Source organism: Helobdella robusta (genome assembly GCF_000326865.2).
Source record: "Helobdella robusta unplaced genomic scaffold HELROscaffold_2, whole genome shotgun sequence".
NCBI lineage: Eukaryota > Metazoa > Annelida > Clitellata > Rhynchobdellida > Glossiphoniidae > Helobdella > Helobdella robusta.
In genome coordinates this window covers 411,057-430,593 of record NW_008704083.1, presented here as the reverse complement: position 1 = coordinate 430,593, position 19,537 = coordinate 411,057, and the positions used below count along the sequence as shown (strand labels likewise).

Sequence of the window (19,537 nt, the reverse complement as noted above, 5' to 3'; positions counted from 1 at the left end):
AAGTTCACATATATATATATATATATATATATATATATATATATATATATATATATATATATGCGTGTGTGTGTATGTGTGTGTTCGTTGTGCGTATGTGTGTGTGCGCGTTGTGTGTGTGTGTGTGTCTGCGTGTGGTGTATAATCGATTCATATGACATCAAGTACAATATAAATAGATTTTTGTCATTAAATAAAAAAAAATAGATAAAATGTTTTAATTTTGGATAAAATATTTTCCGCCAAAAAAATTTTACATTAATTATAACTCATTTATTGTAAATCATTTACTATTTCATTTATTTATTCATCTTTATTAAGCATCAAATGGCTATTTATGTTTAAGATTCGTAATATTCTAACCCGTCAACTTTGAAAACTTTTACAAGCATTTTGTTACAATTTGCTTGAAAATATTGGGTATAAAAATAATCTTATATGTGCATATGATGATAAGAAAATTGGATCTCTCTCTCTCTCTTCCTCTCTCTCTTTTTCACTCTCTCTCTCTCTTTCTCTTTCTTTCTCTCTCTCTCTCTCTCTCTCTCTCTATATATATATATATATATATATATATATATATATATATACGTACTAAATAATATATACAGTATATATGATTCAAAAGCATCTACACAAAAATACGTATATTTTCCAAAATCACTCAATCATATATATGTGTCTTATTATGACATATATCACATATATATATATATATATATATATATATATATATATATATAATGATATATATTTATATTTATATAGTATAATCTTTTAATAATATCATAATAAATATTCATCTTGTGATAGCAGTGTAATTATATTGTAACAATACTTATGTAACGAATTAATATACATAAGTAATAGGTATGGAACCTAAGCTGATATTCTGTATAGATGATGATGTCAGAGATGATGATGTCAAAGATGATGATCGTGCAATTTTAATCTGCAATTTTAACGATGATGATGATATGATAAGTGCCAACAATCATGAAGACGATAAACTTGCATAAGTTGGGAGTCTGTGAGTGAATGAGTGTCAATCCGTTAGTTAGGATGTATGTTTGTCTGTCTGTGTGTGTGTATGTATGTGTGTGTGTCTGTGTTTGTCTGTGTGGTGTGTGTTTATGTGTGTGTATGTGTGTGTGTGTAGAGCAGGTACGCACACGCAACGTACAAACTTGATTGCAATGCCAATACATCCTCCTCTCCATGTTATTAGTTCTCTGACACCTGGCGTCTGAAATGTTAATAATTATTTTTTTTCACATTTATAAAATATTTTTTTTAGTTTTAAACAATTTACTGTGAAATTCTATTAAAATATGGTGCAAATTAATTTGATTCATATGACATCACTGTGAAATAAATACCTAATGAGTTAGTACTAATTTGACTGATAATTTTAATGAATTTATAACGAATAAGTTGGTTGTTTAACAGCAGAAACCATCCAATTACATACCAATTAATTCCTTCTATCAATTATGAAAAATCATTTCAAACTCGATCAGTAAAATTGAATTTATCAATTCAAAGAGTTTCAAAATGTAAAAATGCAAATTGTGAATCTTTATGAAAATTTCATTCATCAACACAACAAAACGTCCATTTAATTGAGTTTTAATTGAAACTAAAAAAAAGGAAGATGGGCAGAGGAAGAATAGAAGATTACAGAAACAATAACTAAAGAAGAGCGCGGCTAGCCAGCGCAATAAAGAGCGTCCTGGCGTGACGGACGATGATGTGGATGATTGAGTGAATGAGACTGACCCTGGTTCAAACTCATATATAAGCATAAATATTGGGAGCTAGGCAGGTTTTCTGTTTGTTTGTTGGTTAATATTGGGGGCTAGGCAGGTTTTCTGTTTGTTTGTTGGTTGCTTTGTTGGCTGGTTCGATGGTTTTTTTGAGGTTAGTTGATTGGCTGGTTGGTTGGTTGGTTGGTTGGTTGGTTGGTTGGTTGGTTGGCTGGTTGGTTGGCTGGTTGGTTGGTTGGTTGGTTGGTTGGTTGGTTGGTTGGTTGGTTGGTTGGTTGGTTGGTTGGTTGGTTGGTTGGTTGGTTGGTTGGTTGGTTGGTTGGTTGGTTGGTTGGTTGGTTGGTTGGTTGGTTGGTTGGTTGGTTGGTTGGTTGGTTGGTGGGTTAGAGGGTTGTCTGTCTGAGTTCTGTTAACGTGGTGTATTTGTTATATGCTGACATGCAGTTTCTTAATTCAATGTTTTAAATTTGTTTTCATAACTGTCCGTGGGCTGAGTTGGTGCTAAAACAGTTATTCAGTCTTGTATTGAAGTTTAAAAAATTTCTATCTGAGACATCATATTGTGCAAGTGTTAGTTCGCGCCAGTAACTTATGTGTTATTTATGCAAATTATGCGAAATGAAGTAGAAAAATTTTTGTACATTTTTCATCTTGTTTGTAGAAGGAATGGCATGCGACTGAGAAAGTGAGTGAGAGAGTGGGTAATTTGGTGAGAGAAAAAGAGATAAAGAAAGAGAGAGAGAGAGAGAGAGAGAGAATGATTATTATGTATTTGAACCATTCTAAGAAGAATCAACCCTAACATATGTAAATACACGTGAATCCGCACATTACACATATACGATACCATACGATACCATACCATACATTAAATATATATACACGATACGATACGATACGATATATGACATGATGCACTCTAACTCGGTTACTGTCACATCAGAACATCACCTGAACACTCAACCTCTACCCCATTTTCGTCTTTCACACCTGAATCTTAGTATTTCAGTAATATATAGTAGTATTTGTAGCAGTTGAGGTAGTAATGTGTATGATGATAATGTATTAGCAGTAACGGCAATAACAGAAAATGTATTTATAAAAATGAATCGGATTTTTTTTCAAATCATATTTTCGATTATACTTTTTTTCTGTTTAATATATTTTTTTTCCATTAGAATTTCTCAGAAGTTCAGCCTTCTGCGTTCATTTCATAATAGAAAACACATATTTTTATCAACTAAAAATTGTTTATTGGATATTCAAATTGTTATTAACTCAAATCAAAAACATTTAAAAAAAACCATTTCAACTCAACTCAAAAACATTTTAAAAAACCTTTTCAGTTAAATTTTGTTTCAATAGATGAGAAGATATTAAAAAATAAAAACAAACTAAAAGTATAAATTGAATAATTTTAAAGCTAACATCAGTGAAATACTGATACTTAAAAACAAATAAATTTGAAAAAAAACAAAAACACCAACATTAAAAAAAACAACTGTGAAAAAAATTATTTAAAAAATCATTTCAGGAGAAAAAATTTCTTTTTGGAGTAATTTTTTATCTTCATCTTTTTCTGCGCTTCTTTTATTTTGTCTCAGAAAAAGTGCGAGAGAGGGAAAGAAAAAGAGAAAGAGAAAAAGAAAGAGAGAGAGAGAGAGCGAAAGAGAGAGAGACAGTTTTATTAAAAACATCAGCATTCTGTCAAGTGCTGTGATTGGATTGTTTTTCGTTTTTTTTCTGGTTAGTTTTTGCATTTTATATTTGTTTCGTTGTTGGTTTTGTGCTGTTATTATTATTGTTATTATTATTATTATTATTGTTGTTGTTGTTGTTGCTGCTGTTGTTGTTGATGTTGTTGTTGTTGTTATTCATATTGCCGTATATGATTTTGTGATTGTTTTCATTGTCCTCATTAACAGCAATTATCATCTCCCTTAATATTCAATTCAATTCAAATCAATTTTATTTCAACCAATCCAAAAAAAAGAATTGTACCGGAAACCTAAAAAGAAAAATTCTTGTACTCTAGGCCACCGTTTGTCATAATTGTATAAAATGAGTGACTGATACAATATCATCATCAACGTCACCATCGTCATCTTCGTCATCACCCTCATCATCATCAACAACAACAACAACATCAAATGTCAGTTGATGAAAAGTACTTCTTTAAAATCATGGCTTCGTTGCATTACAAACGCACGCACACGTACACACACACACACACACACACACATATATATATATATATATATATATATATATATATATATATATACACGTACACACGCATACAAACAAATATATACACAAATAAAACATTCAAATATATATACATACAGGTATGTATCAATAATGAATAATTATATACAATTTGATACAAAACTATATATATGTATTATTGTGTATAGGTGTTTCTCTGTGTGTATATGTTTGTGTGTGGATGTGTGGGGTGGATACTGGTTATGATTTTTATATTTGTATTAAAAAATTAAAGAAAATGAATAAACAAATAGATTTAATCATAATTCTAGAAAACATTGAATTTTTTTTATCTTCAGTGCAGTACTGGAAAGTTTTTTCTTTTTATATATCCCACTAATTTGTTTTGTACTCACACCTACATAAGTTGTCTCTTATTTGAGATTCAATTTATAAATAACTAGAATGATGATGATGATGATGATGACGATGATGATGATGATGATGACGATGGTGATGAAGATGACAATGGAAATGATTAAGATAATAATGATGATGGTGGTGGTGATGGTGAAGATAATTAAGTGAAATAATTTAATGAAATGTTTTTATCATCTATGGGTGTATGTAAGTAAAATAGAGAAAAAGGAAAGAGAGAGAGAGAAAAAAAAAGAAAGAGTGAAAGAGAGATAACGAGAGAGGGAGAGAAAAAAAGCGAAAGAAAGAAAGAGAAAAAAAAAGAGTGAATGTGCGACTGTTTCGATACATTGCCTGTATGTTAAAAATTTGCATTTGCGAGATCAGAGGAAAAAATTCAGGCAGAGGCAACTAAAATGCACTGATAAACTTGCAAAGAAAACAAAACGCATCCCTTCTTAGCATTGCAAACAGTTGTTCAAACTACTCGCAGACAGACAAATAAATAACAAAAAATGAGCAAATGATAACAAGTAATAACTATAACAATAATAATTAAACTTAGGAACATACATTATTTAACAAACTACAAAACAATCTTTGGCCTGGCTCAAACTTTGAATTTAAATGCCAAAAAAATATGAAAAATCACTTTTGGAAAACCAGGGAGAAAAATAGTTTTCAGAAAACTTAACAAAACTTCTCAACAATATATGCAAATGTGTGGAAGTAAATGAATCGATCAGCTGAAAGATCGCATTGCTTGTAATGAAAATAACATTTTAAAGAAAGCAGACAAAACACACAACACAGAGACAAACAAACAAACACACACACACACACACACACACACACATACATACACTTACAGACACACACGTACTTACATACGAACATGCATACAAACTTTTTTTGCAAAATAGTTTGTGGTTCTTTTTGTGATCTGCCAAAAATTATTCTCAGAATAAATTCCTGGAGCGAAATTCTGCAGGCAATTAAGGTAATTGGAAGACGAGGGATGAATGATGGCGTTGGCAAATTTCTAATTTTTTTTCTTATTTCTCTCTTCTGTCAATTTATCTGATAATTTGGTATTTTCAACTGAAAGTTGAGGGCTGCTTGTTAAGAGATTGAATTATAAAATCACACATAAACGCATTTCTAAATGTTATTATTTGCAAAATAATGATTAGCCTATTATTTCAATTAAGTTTTATTAGCCTATTTTGAAACTTTTTGTCACAAATTAATACATCAAATGTAAGCAAGATGGTTTAATTGAACCTTGAAAAAACTGGTTTGGATTGTTGTTTCATTAATCGATTGCGTAGCTACCTGGTTCAAACGCAAGCATAATCAAATTTTAACGTTTGCATGGCTCGTAACTTATACTATCACATACATGGTTGATGAATTTATAGATCTATTATTATTATTATTATTATTATTCTGAACCTATTATTACCCTAAGTTTCAAGATATATCGCTTCTGAACAGAATCAACACGCTAAATTAACATATTGGAATTTCGTCACCATAAAATTTTCCTAAAAAAATTTACCTGAAGCTAAGTACACTAACACGTCACAAATGTTTCTCCCAACAACGGACACAGGAATGACGTAAGGCCCTAATGGTTGAAGTGCCTTACAGTGTGATGAGTGATGCATTGGATTAGGTGTATTTACATACATAAGCTATACATTTGTTGGTGGAACGGCCTAACAAATGCTAAAGAGAGAGTTGTAAGAGAAATTTTTATTTTCCAATAAAAATAGATGCACAGTTTGATGTCCAGTGGTTTGTAGAAATGTAGCGTTCGCCGAAAGTTTATGGAATGTTGTTTATATGATCGCGCAAATGGAATGAAATGATGGGAGAAATGTTTTAAAAGCAGTGGGACCGGACTTTCATTCTGCCATAAAAAAAAAGTTATACGTGCCGGTTTCCATTTAATGTTTGTTCAAGCGTTTTAGTAAAAAAAAAATAAAAATTAATCAACTTATATAGAAAGATTTCTGTAAATTTACATCGACATAAATATTATTTGCATTAATGATTTTCATAAATTTGTTAAAACATGTTGTGAGACTATGGAGCTAGCATAAAAATTTTAAATTTAATCCCCTAAATCTCTAAAAAAAAAGTTGAAAATACTTAAATTTTTTTTAATCTTTAAAAATAAACAAATGGAACATAAACATGACATTTTTTTTTCAATTTTTACCCTCTTCAAATGTTTTAAGATGAAACAGCCTCATGGAGATAGCAGGCTAGGACCATCTTACTTAAACTCCATTCCTAAGCGTTATCAAATAAAATGTCTCCGAAGACACGTTACAGATCTTAATAATGGTTTATTGCTTGTGTCTTTAGAGTTTTTGTCCTGAATAGATGTTTATGATCAAAAACTGAATGGATGAAAAAATTAAAATATTTTTTAAATAAACAAAATATAATAAATAAAATATATATATATATATAATTATTGGTAGAATTTTTCTTATTAGTTTACAGATAAAAACACACACAGACACACACGCCTTCACGGTAACACACCAAACAAACGCCATAAACACACACACCACACACACGCACACATACCCACATAGATGCAAACACACACAAACACACATACCACACACACACACATACACAAATAAAATATTATAGCCACAGACCAAAAAAGCAGTTCGTCCTATGAATCAATATCAATTAAAGAAAATAATTCAATAGAATTCAAAGTTCTGTTTTTAGAAGTAGTCATCTTTATCATTTAGCAGAAGCACAAGCAACATATGAAAGGTTATTTTTAGATATTTCTCTTTTTTTTATTTTTCGATAGAAAATGATATAAAATAGTAGAAATATGTAACAAATAGGTTTAAAAATAGAAATAAATGGATGAGCTTGAGTCATTTCAAAAGATCTCTGCTTGCTATAAGCGATCGATTTTGATCAGCGTTTGACGAATGAGCGTTTTAGTTGATCAAACTTTTCTGAAATGAAATACCCAAAACATTTATTCATTCAATTTTTAAACTATTTTTCTTTCAATCTTGAACTTTTAAATAGGAAAAATTAAAATACCAAGATCGCAAAATCTGAATTAACCTCAAATGTGATTTACGTACGCAGATCGTATTTCAGTCATTCTCGAACATTTTTCAGACATTATTACTTAAAATCTAGAATATTAAAAATACTACCTACACTTCGACACTGGGATAATTGCAATTAGCTCCTCCTCAGTGCTTATTTTCTACTTAAAGTACTGTACTGCAGATGCAAATAAGTATTCAATTTCACACACTTCCCACTCATATAAAATATGTCCAAGTACATCACAAGTTCTTAGATCAATAGAGACGAAAGATACTTGATACAACAACAACAACTACTACTACTACTACTACCACTACTACTACGACTGCTGCGACTACTACTATTATATTTTTTATCGTTACATCGCTAATAATGCTTTTTAGTTGTAAATTGTCGTAAATATAAAAAATTATGCTAAATGTATTTGTGTCATAATTTTTTTTACTCATTACTACAACAGTACCTATTGCAAAATAAACTTGCTTTATATTAAAAAACAAATTGATACTGAACTACTGCTACTACTACTAATACCACTACTACTACCACTACTTCTGAATTCAAATCATGAGAGGCTCTGTACAAATCCAGCAATAAAATTCACCAATATTATTAATACTACAGTCACAACTACTAATACTACTACTGCTACTACTTTTGCAGCTCTTACTACAGCTGCAACTAATACTACTACTACTTTTGTGATGGCAACTATTACCAACGACATTGTACACTACTCGGCGTTGTTTGTCATATCAATGATCACACTGGCGAACGTTTGCCTGCATACAGACGTATATGCATCGAACTGTACAAATAAACCCTTTGTATGCACGCAGACCCTTTTGTGTACATACCCATTGTACGCGTACCCTTTGCGTTACGTACTTATTTTATGTACACACATTGCGTGTATATCAATGCGTTCTTTATGTTTTATACTCGTATAAGTTTTTGTGTGTTTGTGTGTGTGTGTGTTTGTGTTGCATGGGTATGTGAATGTGTGTACCATACATTCACAGACATACACGCACACATATACACACATACATACCATCCCAATGGAAGATAAATAAATACAAAACGTTCAAGGCAATAGAAATACAAACACTTATTCTTAAACAAACAAAGAATAATATTGGAAAACTGCTTAAAGATACATTATTCGGAAATCATGCATAGTCAGGAAAAAATAACTTGTATGTGTGAATATACACTCACAAATACATGCACATACAAATGCATTATTACGAGCCATCCTAACTAATGCACTTAATACAATGCATGCGCTGTGAATTATGACTGAATTATGCGTAAACAAAGTAGAACGTTGCTTTCAACCGTTCATAAACATCGGAGTATTGCACCGTGTTATAAATATACACATCCTGTGCATGGAACATATGCACAAACACACGCATACACACACACATACACACGCATATACAAAGGTACATTCATACAAATAAAGACACACATACATACAATGCACGTGCACACATGCGTACATACATACCTACCAACTGTTCAATTTTATGTCATAGGTGCAATTCATGCTAACGTACACAGGCAAACATAGACACAAAAACACACAAACACACACATACAAACAAACACACATACACGTACATAGAAATTTAGGTGTACATACAAACTACTCTTATTTCTACTTCTTCTGTTACTAGTATTATTACTACTATTACTGTGCAAAAACTATTGGCTATTAATAATAAAACTGCTAATACTAACACTACTACTTCTACTCCTACTATTACTGCTACAACTGCTTAGATTGCATGTTGTTGCTACTACCACTATTACTTCTGCTACTACTACTACTACACCAACTGATGCTGCTGCTACTATAACTTCTACTACTATTTCTACTACTACTACAAAAACTTCATCAACTAAAAACATCCTCACTAAAAACAATGTGGATTCAAGCAGAGCGGAAATAGCATCTGATATACAATACTCAACAGAAAACATTTCAAAATTCGAATACTGCCTGCATCATACTACTACTACTGCTACTACTACTATTATTATTATTATTATTATTATTGTTACTACTACTACTACTACTACTACTGCTGCTGCTGCTGCTGCTGCTGCTACTACTACTACTACTTATAAAACTATTACTAATAACTACAATTAACTCTACTGCTATTGCTACCACTAATTACTACAGTTCATATTAGTATTACTACAACCATAACAACTACAACTACTATAGCGGCTACTACTACAACCACAACGTCTCAATAGGATGCTACGCTCATCGAGTTTATATGTATGAAATAAACGTTATGTGCAGTACATACCGGTCAATATACATACATGTATACGTACATACATACATACATACATTCATACATACACATTCATACATACATACATACATACATACATATATACACACATACGTGCAATAAATACCATTATTTATGTATGCGCTCTTTGTATGTTTGTGCATTCGATGAATTTTATGTATTTGTTAAAAACAACTTTTGTATCAAAAGAACGTATTTTTTGTTTGGTATGTTGTGATAAAATACAGTCTATTTATTGTATTTTTTTAATAATTATTAATAATTTAATTATTTATTTGTATTCATGTATATTTATTTATTACGACACTTACCTACACATCTAAATGATATTTTTTACGTAATTTTTTAATTTAAATATACAAAACGTCACAGTCTACAACTCACACAAACACATTCCAACACGCAGGCCTATACAAACATACACACACATACAGACATAAACCTACATAAATATATACAAACAAACTCACGACCAAACTCTAAAGTGATTTCATATTTTTCATAAACATTTTTTTTCCAGAGTTAATCAAATAAAAACTGAAAAAACGAAATTTTTTTTCGCCATAGATTCTGTCTATTTATTCTCAAATATTACATTCCATGGTATGAGGATATGAAAAAAATGAATCATTCTATGTGAATCTGTCGGTTCTTTGCTAGTAAAAAATGTATATTATTTAGGATATCGCAGTACTAATTTAGTATTTATACCATGATAATTCCATTAGTAATAGAATGTAATTAGTAATAAATAAATAAATAAATACATTAACAAACAAAAAAACAATCCAAACGTATAAGCAAACAAATAAATGAATAAAATATAAGAAATTATTTTTTCCGGCAAGAAGATACAGCATCACATAAAATCGCGATGCAAGGTATTCAAAGTATTTCTTCAAAAAAAAATTTGTCTGTGTGTGTGGTTGTGTGTGCGCGTGTGTGTGTGTGCGTGCGTGACTGGCGCGTGTGTGTAGTTGATTAAGTGTTAATGAAAGACCAGCTGTGCGTGTGCTTAAATGTGCAAATTTATATGTGTGTGTGTGGGTAAGGTGTGTATGTTTGTGTGTATGTTTGTGTGTGTATGTTTGTGTGTGTGTGTATGTTTGTGTGTGTATGTGTCTGTGTGTGTGTGTTTGTGTGTGTGTTTGTTTGTACGTGCTTTTATTTCTCCTCTTCCACATCATCTTCACAACTGTTATTTGCGCGCCACTGAATGTTGAAATACTTCCATGTCATATCCACAATAGCAATCGAACCCAATTATATATATATATATATATATATATATATATATATATATATATGTGCGTGTGTGTGTGTGCGTGTGTGTGTGTATGTGTGTGTGTGTGTGTTTGCATGTGTGAACCTGGGAAATTTGCTTAAATATGCTTCTGTGTGCTTGTTCTTGATAGAAGGTTGCATATTGTTTATATTTATTTTCCTAGGATGATATAGCAGTATTAAATAGCGCATTCTTACGATTTTGTAGCATATTTATCTACTCTCTCAAAACAAACACATTTTTTCTGTTTTTTTTTAATGATTTATAAAATTTTTTTTAACAGGAAAATATTAAATATCTAAAAAAACTTATAATATTAATAATAAAATATAATATAATTTATTATGCCTCTACGTGAAACGTTTCTCATATCATCTGGGAATATCACGTGGGTGTGTATGGGGGAATGTGCCATATGTTTTTTGATGTGTGATGTGTATTACTTTAATTTCGAGAGAGAAAGAGAGAGAAAGAGAGAGAGAGAGAGAGAGAGTAAGAGTTAAAGAAAGAGAAAAAAAAGAAAAAATTGAAAAGGAATAAAAATAAAAAAGGAAAATTTTTTAAATATATCGTAAATAATAATGAATAAATTAAACGTTGAAACTCACCAGGTATTTGTAGAAACCGATTTCTTCAAAGAAGTGATTTTTGATGTTATCTGATGCTTAGGCCAAGAGAGAGTTGAAATGTTTTTGGTTGATGAGTTGATGTTCATAGAATCGATATTGATGCTGTTATAGTTATTAATGTTATTAATTCTGTGAGCGCTATGGTTGTTGATGTGATCGATATATTTTTAAACATTTCTATTGATGTTTTGGCATGTTGATGTCATCATGGTGATTGGTGTTACTGATGTTGCTTATATCTGTTGAAGGCCATGCCGACTTAATGTTTTTTCATGGCTGTTTGAGTTATGGGAGTTTAAAAAAAGGACTTCCAGATGATCTCAATTGATTTACGCAACGATATGTTTGTATCTTATGTTGTTTTAATTAAAGCCAGATTAATTTTCTGCTTTAATATTATCATCACCATCATCATTGTAGCCATCTTCACCATCATCATCATCATTATTTGCATTATCTACTGCCGTCATCGTCATCATCGTCCTCATCATCATCATCATCATCATCATCATCATCATCATCATCCTCATAGAAAATCCTAACTTTCAATATCATCCCGTCATCATCATCGCCATTTTTGTAATCGGTGCCAGCATCTCCATCATCATCACAATCATCATCATAATCATCATCATCACAATCATCATCATCCTCATTTTGACTTTCGTTGCTGTTTTTTTGGTTTTTCAAGGTCATTCTCTTGACTCATCATCATCATCACCAAACAGCTGCCGACAGAGCAACCATTAATAATTTTTTTTCATGCACGTACGATCATCATCATCATCATCATCGTCGTCGTCGTCATCATCACCGCCATCATCATCATTATCATCATCAACGTCATCATCATCATCATCAGTACTGGCTCCTCACTGTCGGACTTGATGATGATGATGAGTTTGAGTTTGACGATGACGACAGATCGGAGAAAGCTGAACTCGCATGATCGCCATTCACTCTATACTTGCTGCTAGTTCGCTCATCGAATAAATTCAGATCTGAAGTTGCTGTCGTTGCTACTACAACTGCTGTTGCCACAGCTGCTGATGTTGTTGATGTTGCTGCTACTGCTGCTGAAAGGTTTCGAGAATGTACTGTCGTTTCGGTCAGAACTTTAATAAAGTTCGTTGGATTGTTTAGCTGTGGTGAGTTGTTTGAGTGTGGTAGGTTGTTGCTGTTGATGTAGTTGTTGTCGGTGTTGGTGTTGTTGGTGTTGTAATTGTTGTTTATGTTGTTGTGTAAGTGATCTGGGTCGTGATTTGCACATGAATATGAGTGCTTTCTGCTGTTGTTACTGATACTGCTCGCATTGTTACTTAGATGATTGTGTTGTTGTTGTTGTTGGTGGTGTTGTTGTTGTTGTTTAAGTTGAAGATGCTGTTGATGTAATTGATGCGGCGGACAGTTTGCGTTGATTGATGTATTAAAATTTGCTGACGTCATTTCCGCGTGAAGAAGATGTGGGCTTGTGCTGCTGTCGGGACGATGTGGAAGATTTTTGAAGGGTGTCATTCTTGTTGTTTGACGCTCTCCGTTGCAAGGATATATGATATTGACGGTGTTGTTGTTGCTGTCGTTGTTGTTGTTGTGGTTATGTACGTTGTTGTTGTTGTTGTTGCTGCTGTTGTGATTATGTATGTTGTTGTTGTTATTTATGTTGTTGTTGTTGTTGGTGTTGTTTTCGCTGTTGCTGTTGTTGACGATGTGAAAATTTTTACAATAGTCTAAGCCTTTATTGTCCGCACTGCAATTAATACTGTTGTTGTTTGTGTTGTTGTTATAACCATTTTTTCTGTTGCCGTTTGGCGTTATTTTGTTGTTGTTTATGTTTTGTGTGTCAAAGCCAGAAAAACTTTTTTGCTTGTTGATGGGTGGGATAGAGTTTAAGTTGTTGTTGTTAATGTCAGTGATGCTATTGAAGTTGTTGTTGTTGTTGTTGCTGTTATTGAAGTTGTTGTTGTTGTTAGTTGAGTTGTAAAAATGTGTGCTGTTGACGTTGTTTTGCGAGTAAATGTTGTAACTAAGAATATCGCTCAGTTGATTAGTCATGTAATTTCTCACGTTGTTGTTGTTGTTGTTGATGTTGTTGATGATGATGTCATCATCATCGTTTTCGTTAATACTGCCGTGATTGGCAACAAATTTGTTGTTGCTGCTAATGTTGTTGTTGCTGCTAATGTTGTTGTTGTTGATGATGTCATTGTAGATGTTGCTGTTGTTGTTGTTGTTGTTGCTGCTGCTGTTGTTGTTGTTAAGTCTCGCAAACAGTTGCAATAAATCAAAACCATCATCATTCCTGTGGTAAATATTCTCGCATACGTTGAAGTTTTGAAAGCTACCGTTCAAAAAATCGTTGTAATTGTTGTTGTTGTTGTTGCTGAAATTGTTGTTGATGTTACTGTTGTTGGTAATGTTATTGAACGTGAGTTCGTTTTGAGCGACGAGCGAATTTAAAAAATCTCTATTCAGCAAGTCTTTCTCAATGAAGTTCTCTATTTGCGGATCATAAAATTTTTCATTGGCGCGATTACTATTTGAATTGTTGTTAATGTTATTGTTGTTGATGCTGCTGTTGCTGCTGCTACTGTTGCTGCCATTAACGCAGCTATAACTGCTGGCAATGACATTGTTACCGATATCTACGTTATAACCGATGTTCTCATCGTTGTACGCATTCATCTTTAAAAACCCTGATATACCGAAGTTCGATATTTTTAAATCTTCGATCCTGCTTTTCAGGACATCTCTATTTGGTCCGTATATCGTTAGGAAGTCTTGGACGGCATCGTCGGTATCGGTTTTGCCGGTCGGTTGAGTCCAGGAGAGAGGCGAAACAACTCGAGATGGTAGGCTGCTGCTGAATGGCTTCTGACATGCTAACGAGTTGAACATGCGTATGAATGAGCTTGGGTCTAACATGTTGGTGTTGCTGTTGTTAGTGTTAGTTCTGTTTAATAAGTTAGCTGACGATAAGACGCTGTTGATGCTGTTGTTGAAATTGATGTTGTTGCTACCGTTATTAATGTTAGGCGCTGTTGTTATTCGTTGTACAATTATTGCTGCTGTTTATGAGGTTGTCGTTGTTGTTGCTGTTGTTGTTCAATGGGAGTCCGTTGACATTCTGCTGGTTGGAGTTGAAAGTTGCTGCGTGCGAATTTGAAAACTGAAGTTGAGCGCTCAAAATGGCGGCTAATTCAGCGCAGGTTGGCCAGAGGAAGGGATGATTCGATTGATGTTGTGGGTTCGTCAGCTCCGCCAGTCCCGTCCTCAGAGCTATGTAGCCTTCTATCTCCACTTTGGCTCTCTCAACGTTTTCAGGTGTGCCGGTGATCTCAAATATCGGCTCCTTATCTCGACTCGGAGTAACAATGTACGTCTGGGAGTCCAGTTGTATCCGTTTTATGGTGGCCCCCTTCGGTCCGACTAACAGCCCCACTACTCTATACGGAACTCTGACTTTGACGGTCACGTGATTAGCTGACCCCGACGGGTCATCGTTGAGCATTTCCGGTCTAATTTTATTGAGGGCAACAACGTTGTCGAAGTGTTCGGCCACGGAGAGAATTTCCATCTTGGCGGCCATGACGTCATCGGGCCTGCCGGTCACCACGAAGATGGGGTCCTCGCCACGAACTGGCGTCTTTATGTACGTGTTCGTTTTTGCTCTCAGGGCTTTTATCTTGGAACCTGGGTGTCGGTGTGTTGTAGACGTGTGTGTGTGTGTGTGTGTGTGGGGTGGGTGTGTGTGTGGATGTGTGTGTTTGGAACGTGAGTGGGTGTGGATGTGTGTGTGTGTGCGCGCTCGTGTTTATAATTGTCTGTGCGTGTGTAAAGTGTTTCTAATGAAAGTTTTGTGAAATAATTGTTTATAGTTAATATGTATTATTAATATAAAATTTTATTTGATAAGCGAGTAGAGAAGCAGAGATCACCATAGAAATGAATCTCATAATATTCCAGGAGAACATGATTGAAAAAATTGTCACCAACTCATTCTGCTTCTACACTTCGTTTTGATCCTGAAACTCTACTAAATTTTTTTGCAAAAATTATTTTACAAGTACACAGACAAAAAACACAAAAGAAGAAAACACAAACAGGCAAAAACATACACACTCATATTTACACGCGCTAATACATACATGCACACACGAACAAACATACACACATACATTCATATAACTGTATATATATATATAAATAAGTGTGGGTATATATATATATGTATTGTATATACAAACACACGCACGCACGCACATACATCGATACATAAATGGCAATTAATTTTATTGGATGTACCAAACGATAAGACAAATGAAGGGCGATTCGAAAGATGAACAATTTTGCGCGCTTGCTTCGTGCGTCTTAATCTTTCTTTGTATGTTTGCCGTTTCGTTTCGTTTCAATTGTATGTTTGGATGCATGTGTGTGTGTCTTTGTAACTGAAAGTTTGCATGTGTGTTTTTATGTTTGTGTTGTTTGTTTGCATTTTGAAAATTAATACGATTCTCGATGCTTCAAACAACTTTTTACTACTTGTGTGTCAATTTTTTAATTATCCTTTTTTCTATCTTTCTAAATTTAATTTTTAATCATTATTTCTATTACATTTTTTTAGGTTTTATTTTATCAAATATCAAACACATTTTTTTAGTGTTCGCGCTTTATTTCAATTTAGTTGTTTACCTCTAAAGAAACATCCTTTTTTACACCTTCTTTTGTTGTTTGTGTCTGCCTTTGTGCCTGTCTGTCTGCTTCCCTGTCTGTCTTTTTGACTGTTCGTCTGTCTGTAGTATAGATCAGTATACGCGTCTGATTCGTTTTCTCTCTTTTTCTCTCTCTCACTTTCTCTCTCTCTTTCTCACTCTTTCTCTATCTCTAACTTATTGCTCTTAACTAACTCCCACCATATTATCGTTAATATTTTTGTGTTATTTTGTTTTTCGTGTTTTGTTTTTGTCAATTTCATGCTAATTCCATCTTCTCGTTATAAACCAATTTACATTCGTTTCGTCTCGTTTCTCTGTTTTATTTTATTTCTCAAGTAATTTTCCTTCTCCTACAAGTTTCAAGTTTTTATTTTATTTTTTTTTTGTTTTAGTGTTACAGGTGTACGTGCGTGTTTGTGTGTATGTGTGTGCGTGTCCGTGTATGTATGTATAAATGTAATAAAAATGTTATTTATAATGACAAATATGAAAAATTATTAATAATGCTTTCAAAATTTTAATCATACTGACACTCCAATTACATTTTATTTTTATTCTTATTTCATTCTCGTCGCTTAAAAAAATTTCTGTTTAATATGAGAAACTTTTTCGCTTCTTCATTTGCATTCCATTTTGTTGAACTGGATCTTTTTCCGGCATATTTTAAGCGCTATTTCATATAAGCATTCTTTTTTCTCTTTTTCTCTCTCTGTCTCTCTCTCTTTCTCTCTCTCTCTCTCTTTATCTTTCTTTCTTTTTTTTATTTTTCATTTACTTGATCTCCCATTTGTTATATTAATTCAACTTTTTAGGGTTTCATTTTAATTACTCATCAGTCATTCTATCATTGCATCATAAGCATTCTTCTCTCTACGTCTCTTTTTACTTCCACTCAATCTCTATTGCTACATTCATTCAATTATTCACCTATCCATTTTTTGATTAATCCATCTATCTTCATACCTGCTATCATACGTTATCTATCATGATATAACTGCGCGCGTGTATATCATGATATAACTGCGCGTGTGTATAGTTTAATTCCCGGGCCGCAATCTGCCTCAAACGTTAAACAATTTTTCCTTTCTATTTGAAAATTTACGTTTTGTTGTTTCATTTATTTTTTATTTTTTCTCTCATTTCCTCATTCTTTCTCTTCCCCTCTCTCTCTCTCTCTCTCTTTCTCTCTCTCTTCCTTTATTTCCCTTTTTTCCTCTTTTCATCTTCATATCTTTATATATCTTCATCTATCTATATATGCATCTTCTTCACTATTCACTCTCACTGTTTTTTCTCTCTCTCTTTCTTTCTTTCACTCTGTGTGCCTCTTTTTTTCTCTGTGTGCCTCTTTTTCTCTCTGTGTGCCTTTCTCTCTCTCTCTCTCTCTCTCTTTCTCTCTCTCTCTCTCTCTTTCTCTCTCTCTCTTTCTTTCTCTCTGTGTGCCTCTTTTTTTCTTTCTGTGCCTCTCTTTCTTTTTCTCTCTCTTTCTCTTTTTCTCTCTTTTTTTCTCTTTCTCTCTACATCATAATTTCTAAATCTATTTTATTCTTCCCTATGCAAACTGCACAACAACAAATTTTTCCGATTACTTTTAGTAGTGATAGTATTAATAATAATAATAATAATAATAATAATAATAATAATAATAATAATAATATTAGTAACAGTAAAAGTGTAAGAGACACAGTAATAGTGGTAGTAGTGGTATTGGTAGTAGTAGTAGTGGTGGTGGTAATAGCTGCAGTAGTAGTTGTAGTAGCGTCAGGAGCAGTCTTAGTATTGTTCTTCCGGGATGTTGCTGCTTATCTGTATGCGATTAAGAGATGCATGAATGTGTGCGTGGTTGTCTGTGTATGTATGTGTCTGTGTATGTTTGCGTACGTTTGTATATTTTTGAGTATGTTTCTGTATGTTTGTGTGTATAAGTGTGTATGTTTTCATCTCCATGTGTTTCGGAATGTTTGTATCTTTGTGTTTAAGTTTGTGTATATCAACATGTTTGTATCTTTTTGTTTATGTTTGTGTTGATCTGTATCTCTATGTCTGTATCTGTTTGTATATGTATGTGTATGTTTGTGTATGTCAGTATGTTTGTATCTTTTTGTATATGTTTGTGTATATCAGTACGTTTGTATCTTTTTGTATTTTTTTGTATCTTTATATATCTTGAATGCTTTTTTCTTGCATGTGTAGGTAGATGTTATTGATGAACTGATGGGCAAAATGATATTGTATGTATGATTATTTTTGTAAGTGGAATGAATGAATGAATGAGTGAAAGAATGAAAGAATAAAAAAATAAACGAATGAACGAACAAACAAACGAGTGAATTAATGAAAAAATAAGACAATAAATGAATGAATTAATGAATGTAAGTACTAACCAACGAACGATTAACTAAATGAAATATAGAATGAATGAATGAAGGAATGAAAAAAATAGATAAGTGAATGAATGAGAAAATGAATGTATAAGTGAATGAAAGAGTGAATAAATGAATGAATAAAAAATGGATGGACTGATAGATTGATACATACAAACAAACATGTTTCTATGGAAGAGATGCAGTAGATGGAATTATGCATGATTGCCTGCTTAATCTCACGCACGTTTGCATGTAATATAAATCTATATAATATATATTTATATGTGTGTGTGGTGTGTGTGTGTGTGCGTGTGTGTGCGTGTGTTTGTGTGTGTGTGTTTTCTTGTTATTGTGCTCTTTTGGACTTCAAGTATAAAAAGTGATATGATCCAATTTATTGCATATGCATGAATTTGCGTATGACGGCCTTTGTGATGTGTGTGTATGTGTGTGTGTGTGATTGTGTGTGTGATTGTGTGTGTGTGTGTGTGTGTGTGTGTGTGCATGTGTCGGTGGGTGTAAACGTAGAAGCATTAAAACATTGTTTACATTTAAACATTGTCTACAGTCTATTCCATAGGCATTCGAAGATGTTTGTTTATGTGTACGTGAGTTTCATGTTGGGCCTATATGTTTATGTTTTGCTGAGTTGTTTTTTGTTTGTTTGTCTGTTTGTTTACATATTTGGTTGCATATTTGCCTACATTTTT

General features: G+C 32.8%; 2 protein-coding genes across 2 annotated transcripts; both read right to left on the bottom strand.

Annotated features, from left to right (window-relative positions):
* Nucleotides 1-12,607: 12,607 nt before the first annotated feature.
* HELRODRAFT_159925 (hypothetical protein) lies at nucleotides 12,608-14,671 on the bottom strand (the record flags this gene model as incomplete). Its single annotated transcript, XM_009016968.1, has 1 exon — nucleotides 12,608-14,671. One exon carries the CDS (start codon nucleotides 14,669-14,671, stop codon nucleotides 12,608-12,610), a length of 2,064 nt encoding a protein of 687 aa, XP_009015216.1.
* Nucleotides 14,672-15,011: 340 nt separating this feature from the next.
* Nucleotides 15,012-15,440, bottom strand: HELRODRAFT_143653 (hypothetical protein; the record flags this gene model as incomplete). Its single annotated transcript, XM_009016967.1, has 1 exon — nucleotides 15,012-15,440. A coding segment is annotated over one exon (429 nt), but the record flags the coding sequence as incomplete, so codon positions are not given.
* Between the last annotated feature and the right edge of the window lie 4,097 nt (nucleotides 15,441-19,537).